The sequence below is a fragment of the Lethenteron reissneri genome, chromosome 40, assembly GCF_015708825.2.
Source record: "Lethenteron reissneri isolate LAM-NWPU_2019-01 chromosome 40, ASM1570882v1, whole genome shotgun sequence".
Lineage (NCBI taxonomy): Eukaryota > Metazoa > Chordata > Hyperoartia > Petromyzontiformes > Petromyzontidae > Lethenteron > Lethenteron reissneri.
The window spans coordinates 11,452,410-11,473,782 of record NC_083818.1 but is presented as its reverse complement, the minus strand read 5'-3'; the positions used below and the strand labels follow the sequence as shown (position 1 = coordinate 11,473,782).

Below are 21,373 nucleotides of genomic sequence, written 5' to 3'. Positions count from 1 at the left end.
ATTTAAAGGGACCTGCTCAACGTTTCAACTGCCGAGCCGCGACAATGGCATCCAACTTATGCCTGCTGCATTGAAGGAGAGAGAGGGGGGGGGGGAGTCATTTGAGGTCGAGGGTTTGGGGACACTGAGAGAACGGCGCAGTCATCGAGTGTGCAGGCGGTGCAACTGCGCTTAGGGGCTTGGGTGCCAGACTTCACAGAGGGAAGCCACGGTGACGAGATGTTAACAACTTCGCCTGGTATGTAGGAGGTCCGTGGGTTCGATCCCGACCCTGACGCCTGCTGTTTATGTGGAATTTGCATGTTCTCACTGTGGTCACGTGGATTTTTCTCCAGGTCCTCCAGTTGTTCCCTCCACATTTAGAATCAACATACGTTTAGAGTATTTGGCCGCTATACAATTCCACGTGACAAGCCACTTCGTTGAGCTATCATTTGTGGCCAGGTGGCTTCTGAAAGAAAGAGCTGTATAGCTCAGTGGGCCTTACCTGGTAAAATAAAAATAGTTTTTAGTTTAGTTTTGGAAGAAGGCAGAGAGAGAACCCTAGGTCAGGGGTCGGCAACCTGCTGCTCCGGTGCCGCGTGCGGCTCTTTAAGGGCTGCTTCGTGACGCTGTTTATTAAGGACCCCACACCGTCTCCGTATTCACAGTGCATTGCGGCTTCCGAATTAGAAAATAAATGGCTCTCTTCTTGTTGTTTGGGTTGCCGACCCCTGCCCTAGTTCCATCCTGGCACCAGAACTCATGCCGACGACGCTGTGCCACTGGGGGGGGGGGGGGAGGGGGGGGGGGCACGCAACACGTTCACGGGCCCCCAAGGCTGCTAGAATCCGGGCTCCCACCCCAAGGCTACCTGCGACCACCCCAAGTTGTCTCTTTGCCATGACAAGGTAGCCAGGCGACACCGAGGTTTCACAATGGCCACGTCATAGTCGACTTTAATTACCGTAATCTCTCTCATTAAACTGGGCTGATGTATGCGGTGAGTTTGAGGAGGCGTTTCTAAGGTTCAGTACAATCGAAGTCTCAGCGACATCTTCATCACAACTGAAGCTGCCACCCCCACTCCTAGAGGCGTCAACGCTACCTCCCAAATCACCACGGGACTGTGAGCTCCAGGTTCCACCTGTAACCACCTGCATGCCCCCTCGCACGGAAATGCTGCTTCACATAAATCATGGATGGATGCTGAAAGGAGATCTGTTTTATTTTATTCCTCACATTAAACACGAAGGTGATAAAATACTTGCCGACACTGCGATAGGACTGAACTCTGAAACGTCTATGAAGAATATACATGTATCTACGTGTTTCTGTCTCTCTGTTTCATGCTCGATCTCCCTCTCTCTCAGTCTCTGTGTGTGTCTCTCTCTGTCTCTTTTGCTCTGTGTCTCTTTCTCCCACTCTGTCTCTGTCGCTCACTGTCTCTCTGTCTCTTTCTCTCCATCTCTCTCCCCGAGATCTCTCTACCACACCCTCTGTCTCTCTCTGTACTTCGATCTCCATCTGTCTCTCTGCTTCTCTCTCCATCGCTCTCCATCGCTCTCTCTGCCTCTCTCTCCATCTCTCTCGATGCCTCTTTTCTTTAATTACGTCTCGGCGAAGCGCAGCCGTAATCATGCGGATGACGACACGTGCGGCGCCGCTGCTGCGCCGCTGGGGGAGATGCTGTCCGCACGGCGCAGGGCACAGCGATTGACGCGAGCCCTTCCTCTCCCGCTGACATGTGTTGCTAATTTAGCGGCGGCTTTAATGAACTGCCATTCGGAGGAGTTTATGTTTAATTTTCTTGCCTTGCGTAAACAAACAATTGCGTCTGCAGGGCACCCAAGTGATAGCCAGATTTTTATTTTTTTATTTTTTTAAGCCTGTCACTCGTATTAAGTAAACGTGAAATTGTTGTACTCCCAAGACAAACAGAATTATCGAGGATGTTTGCAAAAAATGTTGTTGCCGATTCATGAGAATCTCGTGTTTTGATTTCATGTGCACATGCTGTTTCAGCGTCTGGAGCTGTCTGAACGTCCGTGCGAATCTGACGAGAGCAGACAGAGAGTCGCAGCTGCGTTGTTACGATGCGTAGATGCCTCTTGATCCAGCACATTTGGAGGCTGGGTTTGGTAGATCTCACATCATTGTGACATCCCAACACCCATTGGGCTAAGTCAGGTGGTCAGGAGACAGCAGATCCTTGAATCCATCTGTGCGAGGTCTCGAGCGTTGCCCGCCTCAAATGTTTGGTGGCCTTCATCCGGGTTCACTAGTCCATGGGCCAGGGCGGAAATCGGTACCACCAATTTAGTGGCACAGCTAATAAGAGTGAATTACTTGATTACACCACTGAACCCTTGATGGTTGTTGGCCTTATTAAGACAGCAGAACCACGAGAGAGAGTAATGCCATCTCAGGGAGAGTAAAGTTGAGTGACGTATCTGGTCTGGGGCTCATGGACTAAATGGCCAAACGTGCTGATTGATGCACGGTCCTCTTGAGACTTGAGAATGAGTGAGGCTTCCCTGAGTAAACAGAGGGTACGGGGCTACTCTCACAACTTACACGGCCAACACGGGTTACGAAGAAACCAAGGAACTTCCGCGCCAATCATAAATATAATAAAATAGACGCAAACAACATCGGATATTGATAATTGCTACAAAGCAGGCGGCGTATAATGGAAGCAATGAACAACTTGGACATGAATCGCAGCACGCTGCCCACTTCGCTTAACTCCACCGACTAACTCTCGTCACTTTGCGCAAATTATAACGACACCACGAAGAGGCCGCTCATTAAAGCGGCCCTGGGCAAATGGTGCAGACGCTTGGCAAAGACAGCGGCGATTTTAGCCGTGGATTAACAACGAATTTCTTTAGAACTACTTTTTGTGTTTAGTTTGTTGTCCCCACGCCTCCGAACGGTGTGAAAGAAGTTCAACATGCACACGTATATTCCACATGACATCGGTCTCTGCTGGAGCCATCTAAAATAATTAACACTATATGGTTCCACAGGGCACACTGGGATGATGAATATGATGAATATATTTCACGAAACTAGTTTTTGAAGGTGCTTCTAAAGTATAGGTAAGGTGACAAAAAAACGAACGAAATGCGAACAAAAAAATGGGTCCCAATTGCAATTAACAGATGATTCCTTCGTGACGACATCGCAGCGTTGCATTCAACAAACTGCGGCCAAGTCGCAATTCTATACGGGAAGCCGCCGCCTTGCCGTCTCGGTCAGCGCAGGGGTCACCGGTTCACGGCTCAATCTCCCGGCGCGGCAAAGCAAAACCGCGGTGCGAGTTTCTTTAACCCCACCCCCCTTTACCCCGCTTGTACCGCCCTCTGTCGACCCGGCCGTATAGATTGGTAGCCGTGGTTAGCCCGTTGGCAGGTCAGGCACGTGGTGGAGGGGGTAAAGCGTGGGTTACTCCCACCCTCTTACAAGGCAGCTTTGTCTAGTGTGGAGCAGTAGGCCAAAAGGCCTCTAGCAGAGAGGTGGGGGGGGAGGTGCTGGCCCTCGGGCGCTCCCTGTCAGCCAAGAGTCTTCGGCCAGCAGCGGTGCGAGCCCGGCAATTGCAGGGCTGCGCCTTCAGCGCCTCCTCGTCACCGTCGCGGAGTTTTACCGCGACTCAACTTTGCGTTGTTCCGCCCCCCCCACTCCTGCCCATGCCACCGGCCCACACAACCCCCCCCCTCCCTACAAACCCCCCTTGCTCTTTGCCGGTAGCTGCGCCCCGTCTCTCGGCACTTTATTAATTTAGTGACATTTGTCTCGGCCGCTGCAATTTACGTGAGCGCGCCGATGAAGGAGGGCGAGAAAGTCATTAGCGGCCGGGGGTGAAACGTCGCGTTGGGCTAAGGGGGTGCGCCGGTGGGGGGCACACCCCCACCGCCCCCCCCCCCTCTCCAAACCCGGCAGGGCGGCGGCCAGCGCGCGAAGGGCGACGAACCATAATTAGCTGTCAGGAATTTAATTAGGCCTGCGACTGATGAACATGATATTAAAGATCCGGGCACATGTAAATTTCACCCGCGATCCATCTGTTAGCGTGGCTTCTCATTAGGGACGCCCCCCCCCCGCCGCTCCTCTCCCGTTATTAACGGGGTAATTAAGGAAGTCTGCGGCCCGAGTCATCGATGGGTTCTAATTACAAGGGGTACCCCGGACAGACCGGGACATTGTAATCTAGGATAATGATCGGCGAGTTTTACAAGCGCTTTGTGCCCCCCCCCCTCCCTCCTCCTCCTCGGTCGCCCTCCTCCCTCTCCCACCCCCCACCTCTAGTGATCTCCCACCACATGCTGGTCAAATGTTACATCTGTAAGAAGTACGAAGTTGGCACTGTCGTGGTGCTGCAGGCAACGTGTTCTTGCGCTGTATTTGACCTCCTCCTTCAGCCTAACGAGCGTTGCGACGCAGAGTCTGGTGCTCCTCCTCACTTCTCACTTCTCCTTCGGGGTTGAGAGAGCTCTGGGCGCGCGGAGCGAAACGTCGGGACGCCGTGACCAGCGACACGTGGCACACGACCCCCAAACACGGCGGCACAGCTTACGGTTCATGGAGTCTGAATGAAGGCCCCCCACTCCCCCCCCCCCGTAGGGCGAGCGAACGTAACTTGAAGGTGAAGAACGTCACGGCCATCGCCCCGTCGGAGGACTTGCGCCAGAGGGGTCGGCGACCAAAACAACCACAAGAGCCGTTTTTGTCGAATTCAGTAAAAAAAAAATCTGTATTTCAAGATGCCACGATACACGCGGTGAGAATACGAGACGCCGGCCCTTAATAAATAAGGTCAACAAGCGGTTCCTTCGAGAGCCGCACGCGGCTCTCCGGAGCCGCAGGTTGCCGACGCCTGGACTAGCGCCGCCGAGGTTGAGCGTCACAGAGGGGTGAACCCACGTGAGCGCCGTCGCTGCGTCGCGATTTTTGCCGCCGTTAAAAATAATTCGAGTGGAGATTTGGTTCGAACATGGAGGGCGAATTAAGGCCGCGTCATTATTGTTGGCGGCGCTATGTTAAAAGCTCAGCATTGCTATGGCCTCTCAATGGGATGCCCACAATGGAATTCCCTTGGGGTGGAGCAGTCTGAATAGGTGGTGGTCGTTGTCTTGCTGACCTTTGCAGGACAATGGATCACGCTGACTGGGATCTGAAGTCTATACGCTGATGCCGATGACTCGGTGACGCTGATGCTGCATTGGCAGTGGTGCACAGGCACAAATAACAAAAAGACTCATTACACAGTTCGGTGAAATAACACCGTGGCCTTTTTAAAAAGAAAAACAACTATAATAGGCAACGTTTCAGGCAATGGGCCTTCTTCATAACGCACAGATACAAAGGCTCGAGAGATGTAACATTAAATTCTTATCAGGCCCCATCGTGTCCAACTCTAATTCACTCCGTCTCTCTGCTATGAAGAAGAGCCATAGGTGAAACCTCTGCCAATTACACACCCCTCCTCGCAAGGCGACTTTCAGCGTTATTGACGAACGAGTTGAGATGTTCTGTCAGTGGCGTGGATGAGCTCACTGCCTGCCGCTATACCCCGTGGCTGCTCCACGCATGCGGGTCGCGCAATCTAACCGTGGTCGGAGCTTCCGCGGGGCGAGGAGGCGCCGGAAAGATTAATTTATGAAGCCGATTTCTCTCTTCGGACGCAGCAGGTTAACGTTTGAAACCCGACGGGCACCCTGCACGATTTTTTATACTTTTCTTCAAGTGAAGAAAGTGCAAACAGAACAGCGGGCATTTATTTCTAGATTTGAAGCTTTCGTGACTGCAAGGATTCATATTCTTAGTTTTTTTTCGGTAAAGTCACGTAGGTAAAAAAATTAAAATTAAAATTAATAAAAGTAAAATAAAAAAATTAAAATAAAATAAAAATAACGGCGTTTCGGAGGCAACACAAGTCTCCGTCATCAGGTGGGACCGTCATTTATTTCCCAACTAATCTCGTGACGTGCTCTAGTTTTCTCGTACTTTTTCTCGCCCCCCCCCCCTCTGCTCTTTAGCATCACGCACTTTTTTTTTGCTTTGCGAAAGACGGCAAGCGCCGGCGAGCACCAGCGAGGGCTGCCTGTACCGGGGACGACGCGGCTCGTGCCGGCCGCATTAGCATAAGTTAATGCGGCGTTCTAAAAACCCCATCGCATGACACGCATTTGACAACCCATTCGTCACCCGGTTAAGCAATCAGCTATGACAACTCATTATTAGAACCATCAGCGTTCTATAATGAACCTTTACGTACTCGGCAAACGAGACAAATGGATCGCAGCGCCATCTGCACACGTCCATCTGTTTTTTTTTTTCCGCAAGAGAGCAAAACCCCAACTTTGAAAAATCACAGTCCCCCCCGACGTCCCCCCGACGTCCCTCCGACGTTCCCCCAACGTCCTCACGACATCCCCACAACGTCGAGTCGGCACTTTGACTGTAAGTGGGGGCACGGTGAACTGGCGGCATCGGCTTGCCGGGTCACTCCGAGTCCCGTGTTCGCAATTTTCAGGAAGAAAAAAAAACCGATACGGGAAGACTTACAAGACAAATACCCAGCTGGATATGGGTTTATTCGCTCCGAATAATCATGGATAATTGGATGTGAAACTCATTTCAAGTGTTGTCTCATGTTCATTTGCTTTAATCAGTAGTCCCAGTGATAACTCTGGACCACGGACGTTGAGTCACCACATGTTGTGGTGTCACCACGTGCGGTATATTGGAGCCATACAAGAAAACTCTTAGTGGCCCAAGCAGCTCAAGGGACTCCGGATTCAACCAAAATATCAGCCCAAGATCCTAAAAAAGATGAAGCACGATTGTTTATGTATTTAAAAGCCAGTTAAATCACTCCCATCGCTATCTGTTGTACGCACATTTACTCTCATGTCGGCACACCTCGACATTGGTGTCCAGTTCTCTCACCTCACTCTCGCGTCTCTGGCTTTCTACTCTCACACGTGGACCCTGCTAATGATGATGATGTTGATGCTGACGCTGATGATGCATGATGATGATGACGACGATGATGCTGGCGATGACGCCGACTATGCTAGCTATGATGCTGACGATGACGCTGACGATAATGACGATGAGGCTGACGATGACGCTGGTGATGACGCTGGTGATGACGACGATGAGGCTGACGATGACGACCACGATGACAACGGCAGGAGAGGAGTGGCAGCACTCACAGCTGAAGGGCTTGATGGTGCTGTGGATGTGCCGATGCTGCTTGAGGCCGGACGACGTCGCGAACGTCTTGCCGCAGTCAGTGCAGGTGTGTGCGCGCGCCCCGACGTGCTGCGAGCGGATGTGTCGCTGCAGGTTGCTGGGGTCGGTAAACACCTGCGTGAAAGCCACAGCGGTGAACACCTGCACGGAAACCACGACTGTGAACACCTGCACGGAAACCACGACGGTGAACACCTGCACGGAAACCACGACGGTGAACACCTGCACGGAAACCACGACGGTGAACACCTGCACGGAAACCACGACGGTGAACACCTGCACGGAAAAACAATCGCGGTGAACTACATCGTCATCGTTGTTGTTGTTGCTGCTGCCGTACCTTGTCGCAGTTCTCGCACTCGAAGCGCTTGCCGTTGTCGTGCGACATCTGGTGGCGGATCAGGTTGGACTTCCAGTTGAAGGCCTTGGGGCACTGGTCGCACTTGTACTCGCGCTCGTCCGTGTGGATCACCATGTGCCTTTCCAGGCTGCTCGCAAAAAAAAGACAACGGGGGGGGGTGCGGGGGGGCAACGACGGGGAGGGTGCAGGGAGGGGGGACGTGGCGATGGAGCCGGCGTGAGAACTTATCCCGTATGGAGCGCCGTTCTCATCAATTCCATTCTCCTTTTCATACAAAAACACAACAATTATTTCGTCAATAACGCTGTGGCCTGAACATAAATAAAGCAGGGCAAAGTCTGGAACTCCCTTCCCTCCCAGCCATCCATGCCGAGAGGAAAAATAAAGTTTGGTTTCGGCGAATTGATCGTAAGCGGTCAGCCTCATCTCCGTTGTCAAATCTGTGCTACACCCCCCCCCCCCCCCTGCCTATCGCCCTCTCGTTTCTGACAGCATGAGCTGTGTGATTGAGAACTAAACTGTTTCAACAATTTTTTTTTTGACCAGGTAAGGCCCACTGGGCTATACAGCTCTTTTTCAGAAGTGACTTGGCCACAAATGACAGCTCAAGGAAATGGCTTAACACGTTGAAAATTATCGCAGCCAAATACTCTAAAACGCGTGATGTTGATTCTAAATGTGGAGAGAAAAATCGGAGGACCCGGAGAAAAATCCACGCGACCACGAGGAGAGAGACACGCAGACTCCACATATACAGCAGGCACCGTCAGGGTTGGGATCGAACCCATGACCCTCCTGCATACCAGGCGAGGTAGTTAACATCTCGACGCCGTGAAACTATGTGACAACCGGCTAATTTGAAATCGTTATCACGTAATTAACTTGTATTGGCCAAATCAACCTAAATGTGCCCGGGCCTTGTCAGATCTTGGAAGCTAGTCAGGGCTTTAGCCTAATTAACACTTGGATGGGAGACGATTGGGGCTTGCCAGGTGTTGTAGACGTGAGGCTCTCAGGTGGGCTGGGCTTCGTCAGCGTCGAGTGCTACCCCCTCGTACCCTCCCCGCTCTTCCACCACGCGTTGCCAATCCCTCATTAATCTCAACTGGCTGGACATACCCCCGATGCAGCGGGACCCTGCTGAGAAATGAAGTCTTGAGACTCGGTCAGCCTGTTCCTGGGTTAATCTTCGGCGTCGTACGGATAATGTGAGTTTAGCACGTGGTAGGCTTTCGCAAGCAACATTATCCAAAGGAGTTTTTTTTTTGGGTTAGAGCGCGTGAATATAAATGTGTCATTTAACCCGCCACCACCTGATAGGAAGGTTTGTCACGCAAAGAAAATGTGCAATTCGTCACTCGTTCAACACACCGCTGTGTCGGAGAGTAAACCCACAACCCCAAAACACTTCTATTACGGAGAAGGTGATCGCGCTAAATTCCCGACAGCTCAGACGGTACCAACGAGCAGATATCCGAATCGTACGTTATGCTGCACCTCGTGTAGTGCCATGTCACAGCCGACGCTCTGGAGAGACGGTCTGGCCGAGCTGGGTTTAGCAGGACGGATGTTCCAACAAAAAACGACGGGAAATAACGTCGCCCATCGACAAACGTGCAGTGACAACGGGGAGACTATCAAAAGCTCTCGGAGAATCAATTTTGAAACGACCGCCGATAGAATGAATGGCAGTGGTTCTTTGTGAGCCGTATATCGGCTGCCGGTGGCTCAATGGGATCAAGGGTTAGGGTGTGGTGCGTGATTTAAGAGGCCGCCCGATAGACTTGGGCTCACACCGCCCCCCCCCCTCACCTCACAAAATATCTCTCAGTGCCCCAAATTTCAACACGAATCCGGCGATTCTCCGGATCGGTTCCTCTGGCGGTTAATTGAGAGGTCATCTCAAGAGGTCATCTCGAGAGGACAAGGAGGTTGTGCATTGTCAGTGGAAAGGTCCCTGGATTCTGGGACTCAATGCCCGTCGATGAGATGGATCTCTCTCCTACTCGGACTCCGTCTGCTAGGCTTTGAAGAAACAAGCAGCAGCCTTTGGTTGTCTCACGCAAATCTTCGTTTGAAGGGGGCCGCGTTTACGTTCCTGAGATTATGAACCAGCTGGCCGCCAGGGGTTGGGCACACTGACATAGCCCCCCCCCCCACGCGCCCCCCCCCGCTGCCCCCCCCCGCGCCCCCCCCCCGCTGCCCCCCCCCGCGCCCCCCCCCCCCCACCCCCATTCACTCGGGGCAACCACAGAGCACCGACTCGGATATTTCTTGACTTATCGCTATATCAACAAACAATTACACTCGATTTAAGAACGCACCATTTGAGACAAACAAAGAACAAATACACACACTTAAAATGAATATTATAATATATTTTAAAGGTGCTCTTAAGGGGCCGTGAGGTCAAAGCTGCCTTAAAATGTAAGATTAATTTCGCAAATAGTAAACAAACGGATCACCGCAAGCCAAATTCTTGACGTGCAATGTTCATATAATCAAATCCATGAACTTCAACTATTTTATTTTATTCATTTTGTGTCCTTCAAAGGAAAAGTAATATAAATAGGAGACGTTTCAGGCAATAGCCCTTCTTCATAGCCAAGAGAGAGAAATCGACGTTACATTTCGTTAAGGCGTGATTAACTGAAGTGTTCATTGTCTCCAAAGCCCGCGTCGTTAGTGACAGTGCATACAAATGTTGGTTATAGAATTTGATGAGATATATTCTCATATATATTGCGCGTGTGTGTGCTCTACCAAGAGGAAATATAAAATACATCACCCATTGAGCTTAATAGACTCTCGTGGAGTGTGCTTTGAGCAAGTACCTATTAAAGTCGATTTAATAAATATGCGAGTGGTACAGCCAGCGCCAAGCCAGGCGTATGCTGTTGTTTGCGAGCACCTATTAACCCTGGCATAGCGCATGAGGCGGTGGGTTTGCTAGCACCACGCCCGGCCACCTTTGTCTAACCGGTAATGATGTTCATACACCACACCAGGTACTCGTTTAAGGCTGAGCCGACCTAGGGGAGGCGCAAGACCTGATTAAAATATTCGTCACCGTTGTTGGCTGTGAGCAGGAATCTAACTCGGGTCGCCGGGTTCATAACACAGTGCGCGCCAATCACACTACCACTCCCCACAAAGCCAAAATGTAATCATGAACTAACACATAATCACACACACACACAGGAACACGGTACGCAGACACACAGACACACACGCGAGACTTTGTAACAGCGTTCACAGAGACGTGCAATCTGCCATAATTGACTCGGACACACCAAGCCGAATGCGGCAAACACGACCGCCCCTCTCTCCCAACAATGTTCCTTTCGCCTGCCTCATAATCCATGCATGGACATTAAAGTTTAATCCTGTTTGCCTGTGAAGTTATAAGATATGGCGCGAAACGCAATTCAAACAGAATTACTCAAAACAGCGGCTCATCTACCGTAGGTGGGGGTGGGGGCGATCGAGGCCTGGAGAGGCCACGAACGCTTTCGAGAGAGACAAAAATCCAAACAAACCCGCGCGTGGTGCTTGCGTCAGAGCGTCGAGCCGGCAACAACGCTGACGGCCTCAGGTTCGAACCCGGGCAGACACGGAGTAAAAACGAATTCCACACGACGCCCCGCGGCAGCGCGTCTTTTGTTTTTCACTGCAGAGGTCATCGCTGGGGGTCAGAGGGGTCAATGCCACCAAATCTCCTCCGCCAGGTCCCGCGCGGCCGCTGCGATGGCAGAGACACGGCGGCCACCTCCACGATCATCGCCGACAACATCGTTGTCCGACAATGATGGCGGTGGTGTCGGAGAACGGCCCCCAGAGGAATGGAAACTCATCGCACGGGTGGAGACGCGACATGAACAACAAACAACTGATGACGCCGACGATGAATCGACGAACAGACGCATCGCCACGCAATCTGCAAAACGACGATGGTGACCGGAGCGAAACGGACACCGCCGCGGCCGAACGACGCGCGGCGTCGGAGAGCCGCGGCCCCCGCTTCGACGACCCCCGGGGCCGGCGAGACGCGGCGAGACGCGACACCGCAACGAGACGCCGGGGCGACGTGGCCTCACCTGTACGCATTGGGGAAGATGCGGTCGCAGTCGCGGCACTCGTAGATCTGCCCGGCGTCCGGCGTCGCCGGCGAGATCTCGGGCCTGAGCGAGGCGAGCACCGAGCTGCCGCTGTGGCACGAGAAGCGCTGGTGGTGCCGCAGGTCCTGCTTCGAGCGGAACAGCTCGTCGCACTCGCCGCAGCGGAAGCGCGGCTCGTCTGTTGCACGCGCGCAGACACGCAGGGCGTGCCGTCGAAGTCTTCATCATCGTCACCGTCGTCACGATCATCTCCAGCTATGAGCAGGCCTACCCCAACACCTGCCACTGCCCCTATCACTACCCCAGCTGCTACTACCAATTCCTAATTCTCAGGCCTAACGTCTGCGCCAACCCTCCCCTAACATATAACCAAAGACAAAGCTCCCCCGAATAGCCTTAACAGATTGTTGGGGCACACTTGGGGGTTGGTGGACAACACCACGCCCAGGCGCCTGCCTCTCAAGTAGCGATGTTCCCACACCACACCAGGTACTCGTTTGAAGCTGATTCGACCTATTGGAGGCCCAGGACCGGTTCAAATGATCGTCATTGGTGTTGTCCGTGAGCGGGAATCGAACTCGGGTCGCCGGGTTCGTAGTGCAGCGCGCTAACCACTACACGACCGCTCCCCCCCCCCCTACACACACACCTACATAGATATACCCACATGGGTACTAAAATAGGAAATGTACACACACATACGCTGACACGCACAGAGTTACGTACACACGCGCATACATGTTACACATTGACACAGGCACACACGCGCATACAGTCACGGCTATGTAGACGCACGCACACACGCCCAAGCAGCCCACACACGCACGCCGACACACGCGCACGCGCGCATGCAGTCATACAAGGTTTCAAACCACCGTAGCCTGACATTCAAATAAACGAGCAAGCCCGCGACATGTGTTTCCAGTTAAATCATCGACGGAGGGCAAGTGTCGAGTTGGCAGCAAAGCCCTTCGCTCAAAACGTCCCAACGTCAAACTTCCCGCGAGCTGGAAATCTCCGGCGAGCGCCGCACGAGCGAGCGAGCGCCACCGTGAACGATGCCACGAGGCCGCTTCCCAACGCTCTTGCACAGTCGATGTTTGGCGCAGAGTCCGAACAACGGTTCGTTGTCGCGCACCTGGAAGCTTCTTTAGGGATCGAATAGAAGCTCTCAGCGCGAAACGTTGGACATCATGCCGAACAAGACGCAGGGCAGCTCAATGACAAACACACACACACATCGGATAGCAGCTACAGTAATGAGCCTCAATGTGGACGATTAACATGGCGAGAACCTACGTTATCATTTCACAACCACAGAGCGTCACACATGAATTCAAGTCGGACGCAGATTCAAGCGCACTTCCAAATTCCTGCACAATCCCGCGGCTCATCTCCGCCAATGTAATTGCATTGCTATCGCCGCCATCGCCACCACCACCACCATCATCATCATCATTACCGTGGTGTTTTTTTTAACTTCTCCTTTCACGGGACTGCACGACTACACACGCCGTCGCGGACGAAACGCGACTTGCGGGGTGGGGGGGGGGGTTGGAAACGCGACGCAGGCATCCGTGTAATTGGAGCCGCCGTTTGCGCCTGGCGTCACCAAATTCGGCGGGGGGGGGGGCATTACGAGGCCGCCGCGTTCCCCAGCAAGGAGGGGGGGGGGGGCACGGCGCTGAAGTCGGCGCCAAACCAAACACGGGGAGCCGTGCGCATCGCCCGGCCACTCGCGTCGCACACCGGCGCACAGCTCCTGGGTCGGCCGCTCGTCGTGTTCCCCGGAGTTACACAGAGACCCACAGAGTCACACAGAGACCCACAGACTTTCATAGAGACCCACAGAGTCACACAGAGACCCACAGAGTCACACAGAGACCAGCAGACTTCTATAGAGACCCACGGAGTTACACAGAGACCCACAGAGTCACACAGAGACCCACAGACTTCCATAGAGACCCACGGAGTTACACAGAGACCCACAGTCACACAGAAACCCACAGACTTACATAGAGATCCAAAGACTTACATAGAGACCCACAGATTTATATAGAGACCCACACCTATGAAGGCTGGCATGGCACACGAGGGGGTGGGTGGCTAGCACCACACCCGGCTGCCTTTGTCTCCCACCAGTGTTGGCCATGAGCGGGAATCGAACCCCGGGATGGCCAGGTTCGTAGCGCAACGCGCTAACCGCTACACTACCGCTCCCCACACTGCCAGCACCACCACCAGCACCTGCGGCGGTGGTGGTGGTGGTGGTGGCGGCGGTACCAGCATCTCGTACCATCAAAGTCGGGAGCCATGCTTCCACCAGACTGCGAATCCTCCCTCATGTAGACGAGCAGCTCGTCTCCCGGCTCCACATCCTTGATCACCTTGTAGTACATCTGTGGCGGGGGGGGGGTGGGGGACACGCGGCACAGAATCAACTCCCACCCAACTGCCTGGAGGAGGTGACTGAAGAGGAGGCGGCGTTGACTGAAGAGTGGCCCGGGCTGGGTGGCTCGGAGGCATCAGGCGGCCCGAGTCGGCCCACCGCGCTGCCGAGGCACAGATTTGTAATCTTGGATTGGGTCACCGGTGAGTGAACTGGGTTCTCAAGCGCGAGCAGGTCAATGGGTCCCAGCCCGGACACTGGCGATGAGACAGAAATAACCCTGATCGCACAAAACTTTGGGTTTGCCCTGTAGGTGGCTAAATGACATCGCTGAGAATTTTTTTCATATACTCCAATTTTCGTTTCACTGTCATATGATGGTCTCATACCAGAGCTTGTGAGAAGGCGTGCCCACCCCCTGTTGCGTTAAAAAATAAAGTAATGTTTTTTCTTCCCAAAGTGCTATGAAAGACGTCTTTCAAGGGTCAGTCCTCTGATATGTCGGGGCGACACTGGATCTGTGAGATTTCTGAAGGACTTCTCCATCTCAAGACATAACGGCAATCATATAATAATCGAAATGAGCTGGGGGTATAAAAAAAACGAACAAAACATTACTTTAAAAGGCTGCCACCATAGTAACGTGGAATTTCCACTACCAGAGATTAGCACCACCTCACGGAGATGCATTGCCGTAACACGCAGCGAAGGCTGGCAACAGTCTCGAGCAAACGCCGCAACTTTCCCTACTCCACAAGCAAAGTTCCGCTGCTGCGCAAGCTCGAATTTGTAATCATCGCATAAAGGCCTCAAGGCGAACACATCAACCGACGTGTAAACCACTGGGTTTGCACGCCGAGGCATTACACAACCCCGGCGCCTACTGCGTACGGTGCACTGTGATGCTTGCCGTGATCAGTAGGGGTAGCTATTTCACAAGCGTCTCTGTAGAACAGCGCTGCAAACGCGAACGCCGGGTCGTCCAACGCTGCCGGCACCTTCCGTATCAACTCTCTCGGTACGGCCATGGTCACTTGTGGTTGCTATGCTCCTGTTGACTTTCATGTGTCCTCGGTAGTCTGACATATAAATAATTAATTGGTATTTTTTACGTGCAACAAACGTCATGCGTTTTTACAAACAATTAAGGACGTATTGTTTAAGTAATTTCATGAATTATCGATAACTGAGGATATGTTTTAAAACGCACCAGGTTCTAATTTGAGGCTGAGTCGACCTATGGCAGGCCCAGGACCGGTTCATAAAATTGTCACCGATGTTCACCGTGAGCGGGAATAAAAAAGGGGTGACCGCGTTCGTACGCGGCGTGCTAACCACCGCACGGCCGCTCCGCACAAAGATGGATGGCCTTAGACTTTTTGGGGCAAATTCTGTTCGCGAGCACCTTTGAACGCCGGAATGGCACACGAGGAGGTGGGTGGCCAGCACCACGCGCGGCCGCCTTTGTCTCCCTAGTGGCGATGTTTACACAGCGCACCTGTTCTCATTTGAGGCCGAGTCAACCGAGGGGAGACAGTACCGGTTCAGCAGGTGAAGAACAGGTCTGTCATTCAGTCGCTGTCTTTCCGACAGACCTGTTCTTCACCTGAGGACGGCTGCTTGCGTTGTGGCCGAAACGTCGCGAGAATTGTATGTTATTATGTTTTATTTTTATTATTTCATTATTTCCCTTCTACGTGACTTTAACGAAAGAACCAAGAAGATGAATCCCTGCAGTCACGAAAGCTTTAAATCGAAAGGTGAGCAGCGGTCGCGTGGGTGAGGAGGTGGGTGAGGAGACCAGCGTCCCAGCCGCTCGCACGCTCACCTGCTCCCCGCTCTGCCAGGCTACGAGGTTGGCCTCTTCCCACGCCTGTGCGAAGCGCACATACTTCACCCAGGCTCCCGAGTCGTCCTGGCCCGGGTCTTCGCACAACTTGGCGGGGGGGCTGTTCCCCTGCGAGCCCTGGACAGACACACAAGGCGAGAACAGCGACAGGTCAACACATGTACTGGCCGAAACTCGGAATATTTCTTTAGATTTCAGGAGGAATCCGATGAGCCAACGAAGCTCTTTAACACAGACGTCCTCCAGTAGGGGCATGTCAGCAAGTCACAACAACAACAACAATAACAACAACAGTCTACACCGAGGCCACCTGTGACATACCGCTTTTCCACTGCACAAGCCACAGTGGTGGTTTACAGGGCATGCACCGCCACCGCACGGGTTAGAGGCTTGAGCCAGCGGTGAATGTCCACATTTTCAATGGTGGGTTGGGGGGGGGCAAATCTATCCGTACGACAGCCAATGGCGACCTGCATGAATGGATGTTGAACTTCTTTCGCACCGTACGTAGCCAATCGTGCTAATTGGACTTGCCACGGAGTGGTAATTATTTCATGAACTATGCAGCGATGGCGAGCTGTACACTGGCATCATAATTAATCGCGGCTGTCCTCACGACTAAAAATATCTAAATACACTTCGCAAAAATAAAAAAGGGCACCGCACACTCTCACAGCGGATCGCCACCACTTTATTCCGTTTATAACCGGCGTTATCCCCCAAGTCGTTTAGGCTGTTTGAGTTTAAGTCACGGACACCCTTGTGCCGATGTTATCGTTTCGCGTTTACGACGTGGAAGTTGTTAATGCGACGCTCGCGCTGCGTGCGCGCGCGCGCGTTTATTGCCCGAGCGGGGACCAAGCTTGTCCCCAGGTGAGCGAGTGGATGTTGCACCGCCTCGCGCGCACGCACAGGTAAGGTGAGACCCTGCCACCCGGCAAGCGCTGCCTGTGCATACACACAGCCCCCTTTGTCAATCCACTGCTGGATGAGAACTTAGTTCATGGCGAGGGTGATTCGACCGCACTTCGCCACGATTGTCCCGAGCGGGGCCGGTAGAAGAAGGAGTCGGGGTGTGGAGGGGCGCGGAGCGGGAATGGAATTTGCCGCACTGCCCTCTGCTGCCCACGACGCCCACTGCCCTGGTCTCCTGGGCACGTGGTTCAACCCATCCAGGCACTTCCCAGGCTCACGCCGGCTTCGCTTCTGAGGTCCGTGTGTGAAATACATTTCCGAAGTGGCCATGGTTTTACACTTTTGACTTGACGAATTTCCTTCCCCCCCCCCCAAAAAAGTTCAAATTATTTTATAGAAAACAACAACAACAATAATAACGTGACGTGTTTCTTTGAAATCACCACGAGCCGCGGTCTATCCACTGCTGGGCGACAGCCTCGCAATAACCAACCCTCTGGGTCCACAGTTCATCTGTCTCCTGACCTTGAACAAATCTCATCGCTACATCTCCGCATAAAGACGGTGGCCACTGCATCGCGTGCTTTTAGGTGCACTTATGCGGCCGTCTGGAACGCTCTTCCTTCCGATATTAGGAAGCCACTGGAGCTATGCACTTTGAAGTCATCATCTAGATTGAAAAACTCATTTCTTAATAACTGATTTTTTGTGTTAAGTTTGTTATCCTTCCCCAACACCTCAGATTAGCACGGTTGGCCATGTACGGCACAAAATAAGTTCAACGTACATACACTGGCTATTCCTCTTCTGTCTCCCCTTTGGTCGCCATCCCATCGTTAGCCTTGCCCCAATACCCCTTACTGCGACGAGGTGCTATTCACACCCACCCAAACTGGCCTTGTCAGGGGATGCGATGGGTCCGCTTTGCGCTGTTAATCGATGGAAAACGAAGATGGGACAGTGGTATATTTTTATATTATTTAACTGATCTCAAACCTAAAACAAATTATGTTGGAGATGATGCTGTTGCTGCGTTGGCAGTGGTGCACAAGCACAATTAACAACAACAAACCACTCATTTGTCAATAGCACTGTGTCTTCACAGCTGTGATAGACGAGAATGCCATACTTTATAGTGTGACGAATGCGTTTCGTTTGAGTCGTCAAGTCTAAAACGATCACTTGCGATTATTCCGTTGTCATTCCTTAACTAGCAATGCCTTACACACAGTACGGCAAGATGCAATTACAAATAAATGGTAGCTAAAGTGTTGATAAAGAAAGGCCACATTGTTTATAGAATTTCCTGCCAGTGCACAAGATGAATTCCGAAAATAAACAGTTGTTTAATGAACTAATTGTTCATTATATTGGCGGTTTAAATGAATGGCAACAAAGACTTATGCTAATGATTTAATGCATTGGCATCAAATAAATACGTGAATTTAAATTATTTGTTGAGACTACCTCTTTTGTTTTTATTACTGACTTGCGCGTATTTTTACAAGTATTTTTAATTTGAGGGTCACTGGTTACGAAATGCGTTAAGATCAAGTCTAATAAATCACTCATACTTTATTCGTAATGATTTATTTTCAGATTTATCATCAATAAGTTTAACATCGTTGAGTTGGCAAAAACATTTTTAGTAAAATAATCTCTAGATATTGAGCATGTTGTGAGAAATAATGAGTGGAAGAAGCTACTCGCACACAACACAGCCTGGAGACGACACGTGACGTTAGGCCCTTGCTGAACATCTCTCGTAACAAAATGAGTTATCGGATTCTCGTGAGTGGTAAAATAAAAATAAAGTTTTAACATCAATTCACCTCTTTATAAACCCCATCTGTACATGACACCAAACACAACAAAAATCCAATATCTCTAGGATAACAGTTTTATGGCTAATCGAAGCAAAACGTCTGCAGCCTCTGATATGAACAAAATATTCCAAGAGGATAGGTAGGGATGTGATATCCCCACCTGACACAGGAGAGAAGGGCATTTCCACAATCCTGCAATTCAACACTGGACGCCTGCTCCTCTGCAAAGCTACCGGCTCGGAGCGAATCAACGAAGATCACCACGTCTCAAAACCACACCGTACCCAGTATGCCTCCTCCGATTAAAAATAAATACGTGAATAAATAAGAAAGACGCGTTTTATGAACGTCAATATCACAGTGCAATTTTTCTTACCTGTTACGGGTCTGAATTATTGTGGAAGGGGGAGTTTAATGCGACTTTGAGGTAAAGCAACCTCTTCAAGACGTTGTAGTTTATTTTGTTTCAGTTTTATTTTTATAAATGTAATTTCGTAGCGGTGGTACAACTCAGAGCGCCGTGTCCACCAGGGTGGACATGAAGCAGCAGAAGGAATATATAGCGATATAGAGGTTCAACACCTGCTCGCTTACGCACCTGCAAGCATAGTCTTACGTTGTAAAAAAATTGTACGCACAAATTACATACTATTATGCAATTACACACAAAGTGCTTGCCACAAATGAACCACGATACCTCGCTGAGCTCGTCAAGGAGCAAACACAATCACGAGAACTCCGGTCATCCTCGCTGCGGATTGTGGCCGTCCATTGAACGAAGTCGGTCACCGCATCGCTCGCTTTCAGATGCGCTTCTGCGGCCGTCTGGAACGCACTCTTCCTTCCGATATCAGGGAGCCACTGGAGCTATGTCCTTTTAAATGATCTGGGTTTAAAAATCTGTTTTTTAGAACTGTTTTTTGGTTTCATTTGTTGTCCTTCCCCTGCACCTCCGATTATCACGGGTGACTACGGTACGGTGTGAAAGAACTTCAACATACATCATAGTAATCTTTAAATTGTTAACAGTGGCATATTTGTATTATTATAATAACAGCAACTATACAGGCACTTACGTTAGCGAATCATGTTCCGTTTACTAAACATGCAACTGCTACTCTCCTGCAAACCACTCATTCTGGCAATGATTATTTAGCGAATGTCTGTGGTTAACCCGTTTTGTAATTACGTTGTCTTTGTATTCTCGGCACTTCCGATAAAAAAAAAAACTTTAATTGGTTGCGCTTTTTAATTCAAAATTCGTGCGACTGTCTTAACAATAACAGTGTTAATAGAACGTAAAGGTTGTATCCACATAATTGGCGGAGCCCAGTGAATGTTCATGAACAAGCAGTGATTGTGATGCAGCCACTTCGGACGTGTGCTTTGGTTTAGTTATTGGTTACAACTCTCCCAACGACGGACACCTTTGAGTCCATTTGTTACAAACGAGCCACACAGCCCTGTCTGCGGGCAACCACATGAAACCAACGGAAATGAAGGCACACTTTGTGAACGTAAGAACACGACTGTCAATACACAATTTTCCGCATAAATGTTTTTTGTTGTCATTCCCAAAATTCTGCCGCTTAGCTTTGCAAACAGACGCCGATTCGAAAGAAGAAGAAGAAGAATTTTCTGTTATTTAGTCGGTCGCTCAGTTTATTTTGGGTTAGGCCATTGCGCTCAGCAGCTCTATTTCAATAGCATTTGTATATTAAAACGGTACCTGCACACGCAAGCGATTTTCATCTTACGTTGAAGCAATCACGATGGACTTGAATACAAACCCCACTGATGTGTATGTATGTTGTTCTTTCGCACCGTACGTAGCCAACCGTGATAATCGAAGGTGCGGGGGACGGACAACAAACTAAACGCAAAATCATTTTTAAAAAATCCGTTTTCAACCGAGATTATTTAAAAGCGCACAGCTCCGGTGGCTTTCTAATATCAGACGGTAGAGCGTTCCCAACAGCCCCAGATGCGCACAAGCAAAATATGAGTCAACAATGTTACGAACTATATAATTGTGTTGGGTGGGGGGGTCTAAAACGCGGCAGGTGTTTGAGCTAAAACACTGAAGCACATTGGGGACGAAAACGATGATACGAAGAGGTGAGCGACGGCTATTGTGCCAAATGGATTTTCTAACAACGAAAAGAAGGCGGGCGGGAATTGCGGCTGAACGCTGACGATGTTTTCAACGGGAACAACAACAACAACAAACAAGATCCGTAAACTACACAAAGAAGCACGGACGGACAGATGCGCGCGCGCTTGCAATGTCGCCGAGGCCCGGGGGAAGAGCACGCGCATCAGGCACGCGCATCAGGCACGCGCATCAGGCACGCGCATCAGGCACGCGCGCGTGCACGCATCACAGCATCGTCACAGACAGGCATCGCGTTCACCGTCGGACGTCAGGACACCGTTACGAGAGGGGGCGCCGCCGTTTGGCTGATGGAGGAGACCAGCGATGAAAATGGGGAGCAGCCAAGAGGAGCAGCAGCAGGAGGAGGAGGAGGGACGACCCATAGACGTGGTGGCATCGCAGGACCGCCCATCACTCAGCAGAGGATAGAGCATGGCCTGATACTGGCACTGGTGTAGTCACAATTTGCCTTTGGATGTCAACTCCATTTATATTTGCTTTAGCAAAACCGGTTCGTT

The 21,373-nt window shown here is 51.2% G+C and overlaps 1 protein-coding gene across 8 annotated transcripts in view; it reads right to left on the bottom strand.

Moving 5' to 3' along the window:
• Positions 1-21,373, bottom strand: part of LOC133352518 (MDS1 and EVI1 complex locus protein EVI1-A-like) — a 258,386-nt gene that overhangs the window by 24,813 nt on the left and 212,200 nt on the right. For 6 of the 8 annotated variants that reach the window (XM_061568213.1, XM_061568214.1, XM_061568215.1 and 3 more), the window contains 5 exons: positions 15,939-16,076; positions 14,018-14,120; positions 11,701-11,899; positions 7,583-7,730; positions 7,203-7,383 (listed from right to left, as the gene is read on the bottom strand). In XM_061568213.1, coding sequence (XP_061424197.1) covers positions 7,203-7,383; positions 7,583-7,730; positions 11,701-11,899; positions 14,018-14,120; positions 15,939-16,076 — 769 coding nt within the window. The remainder of the gene's footprint in view (positions 1-7,202; positions 7,384-7,582; positions 7,731-11,700; positions 11,900-14,017; positions 14,121-15,938; positions 16,077-21,373) is intronic. The other 2 variants (XM_061568216.1, XM_061568221.1) reach the window with 1 other exon arrangement.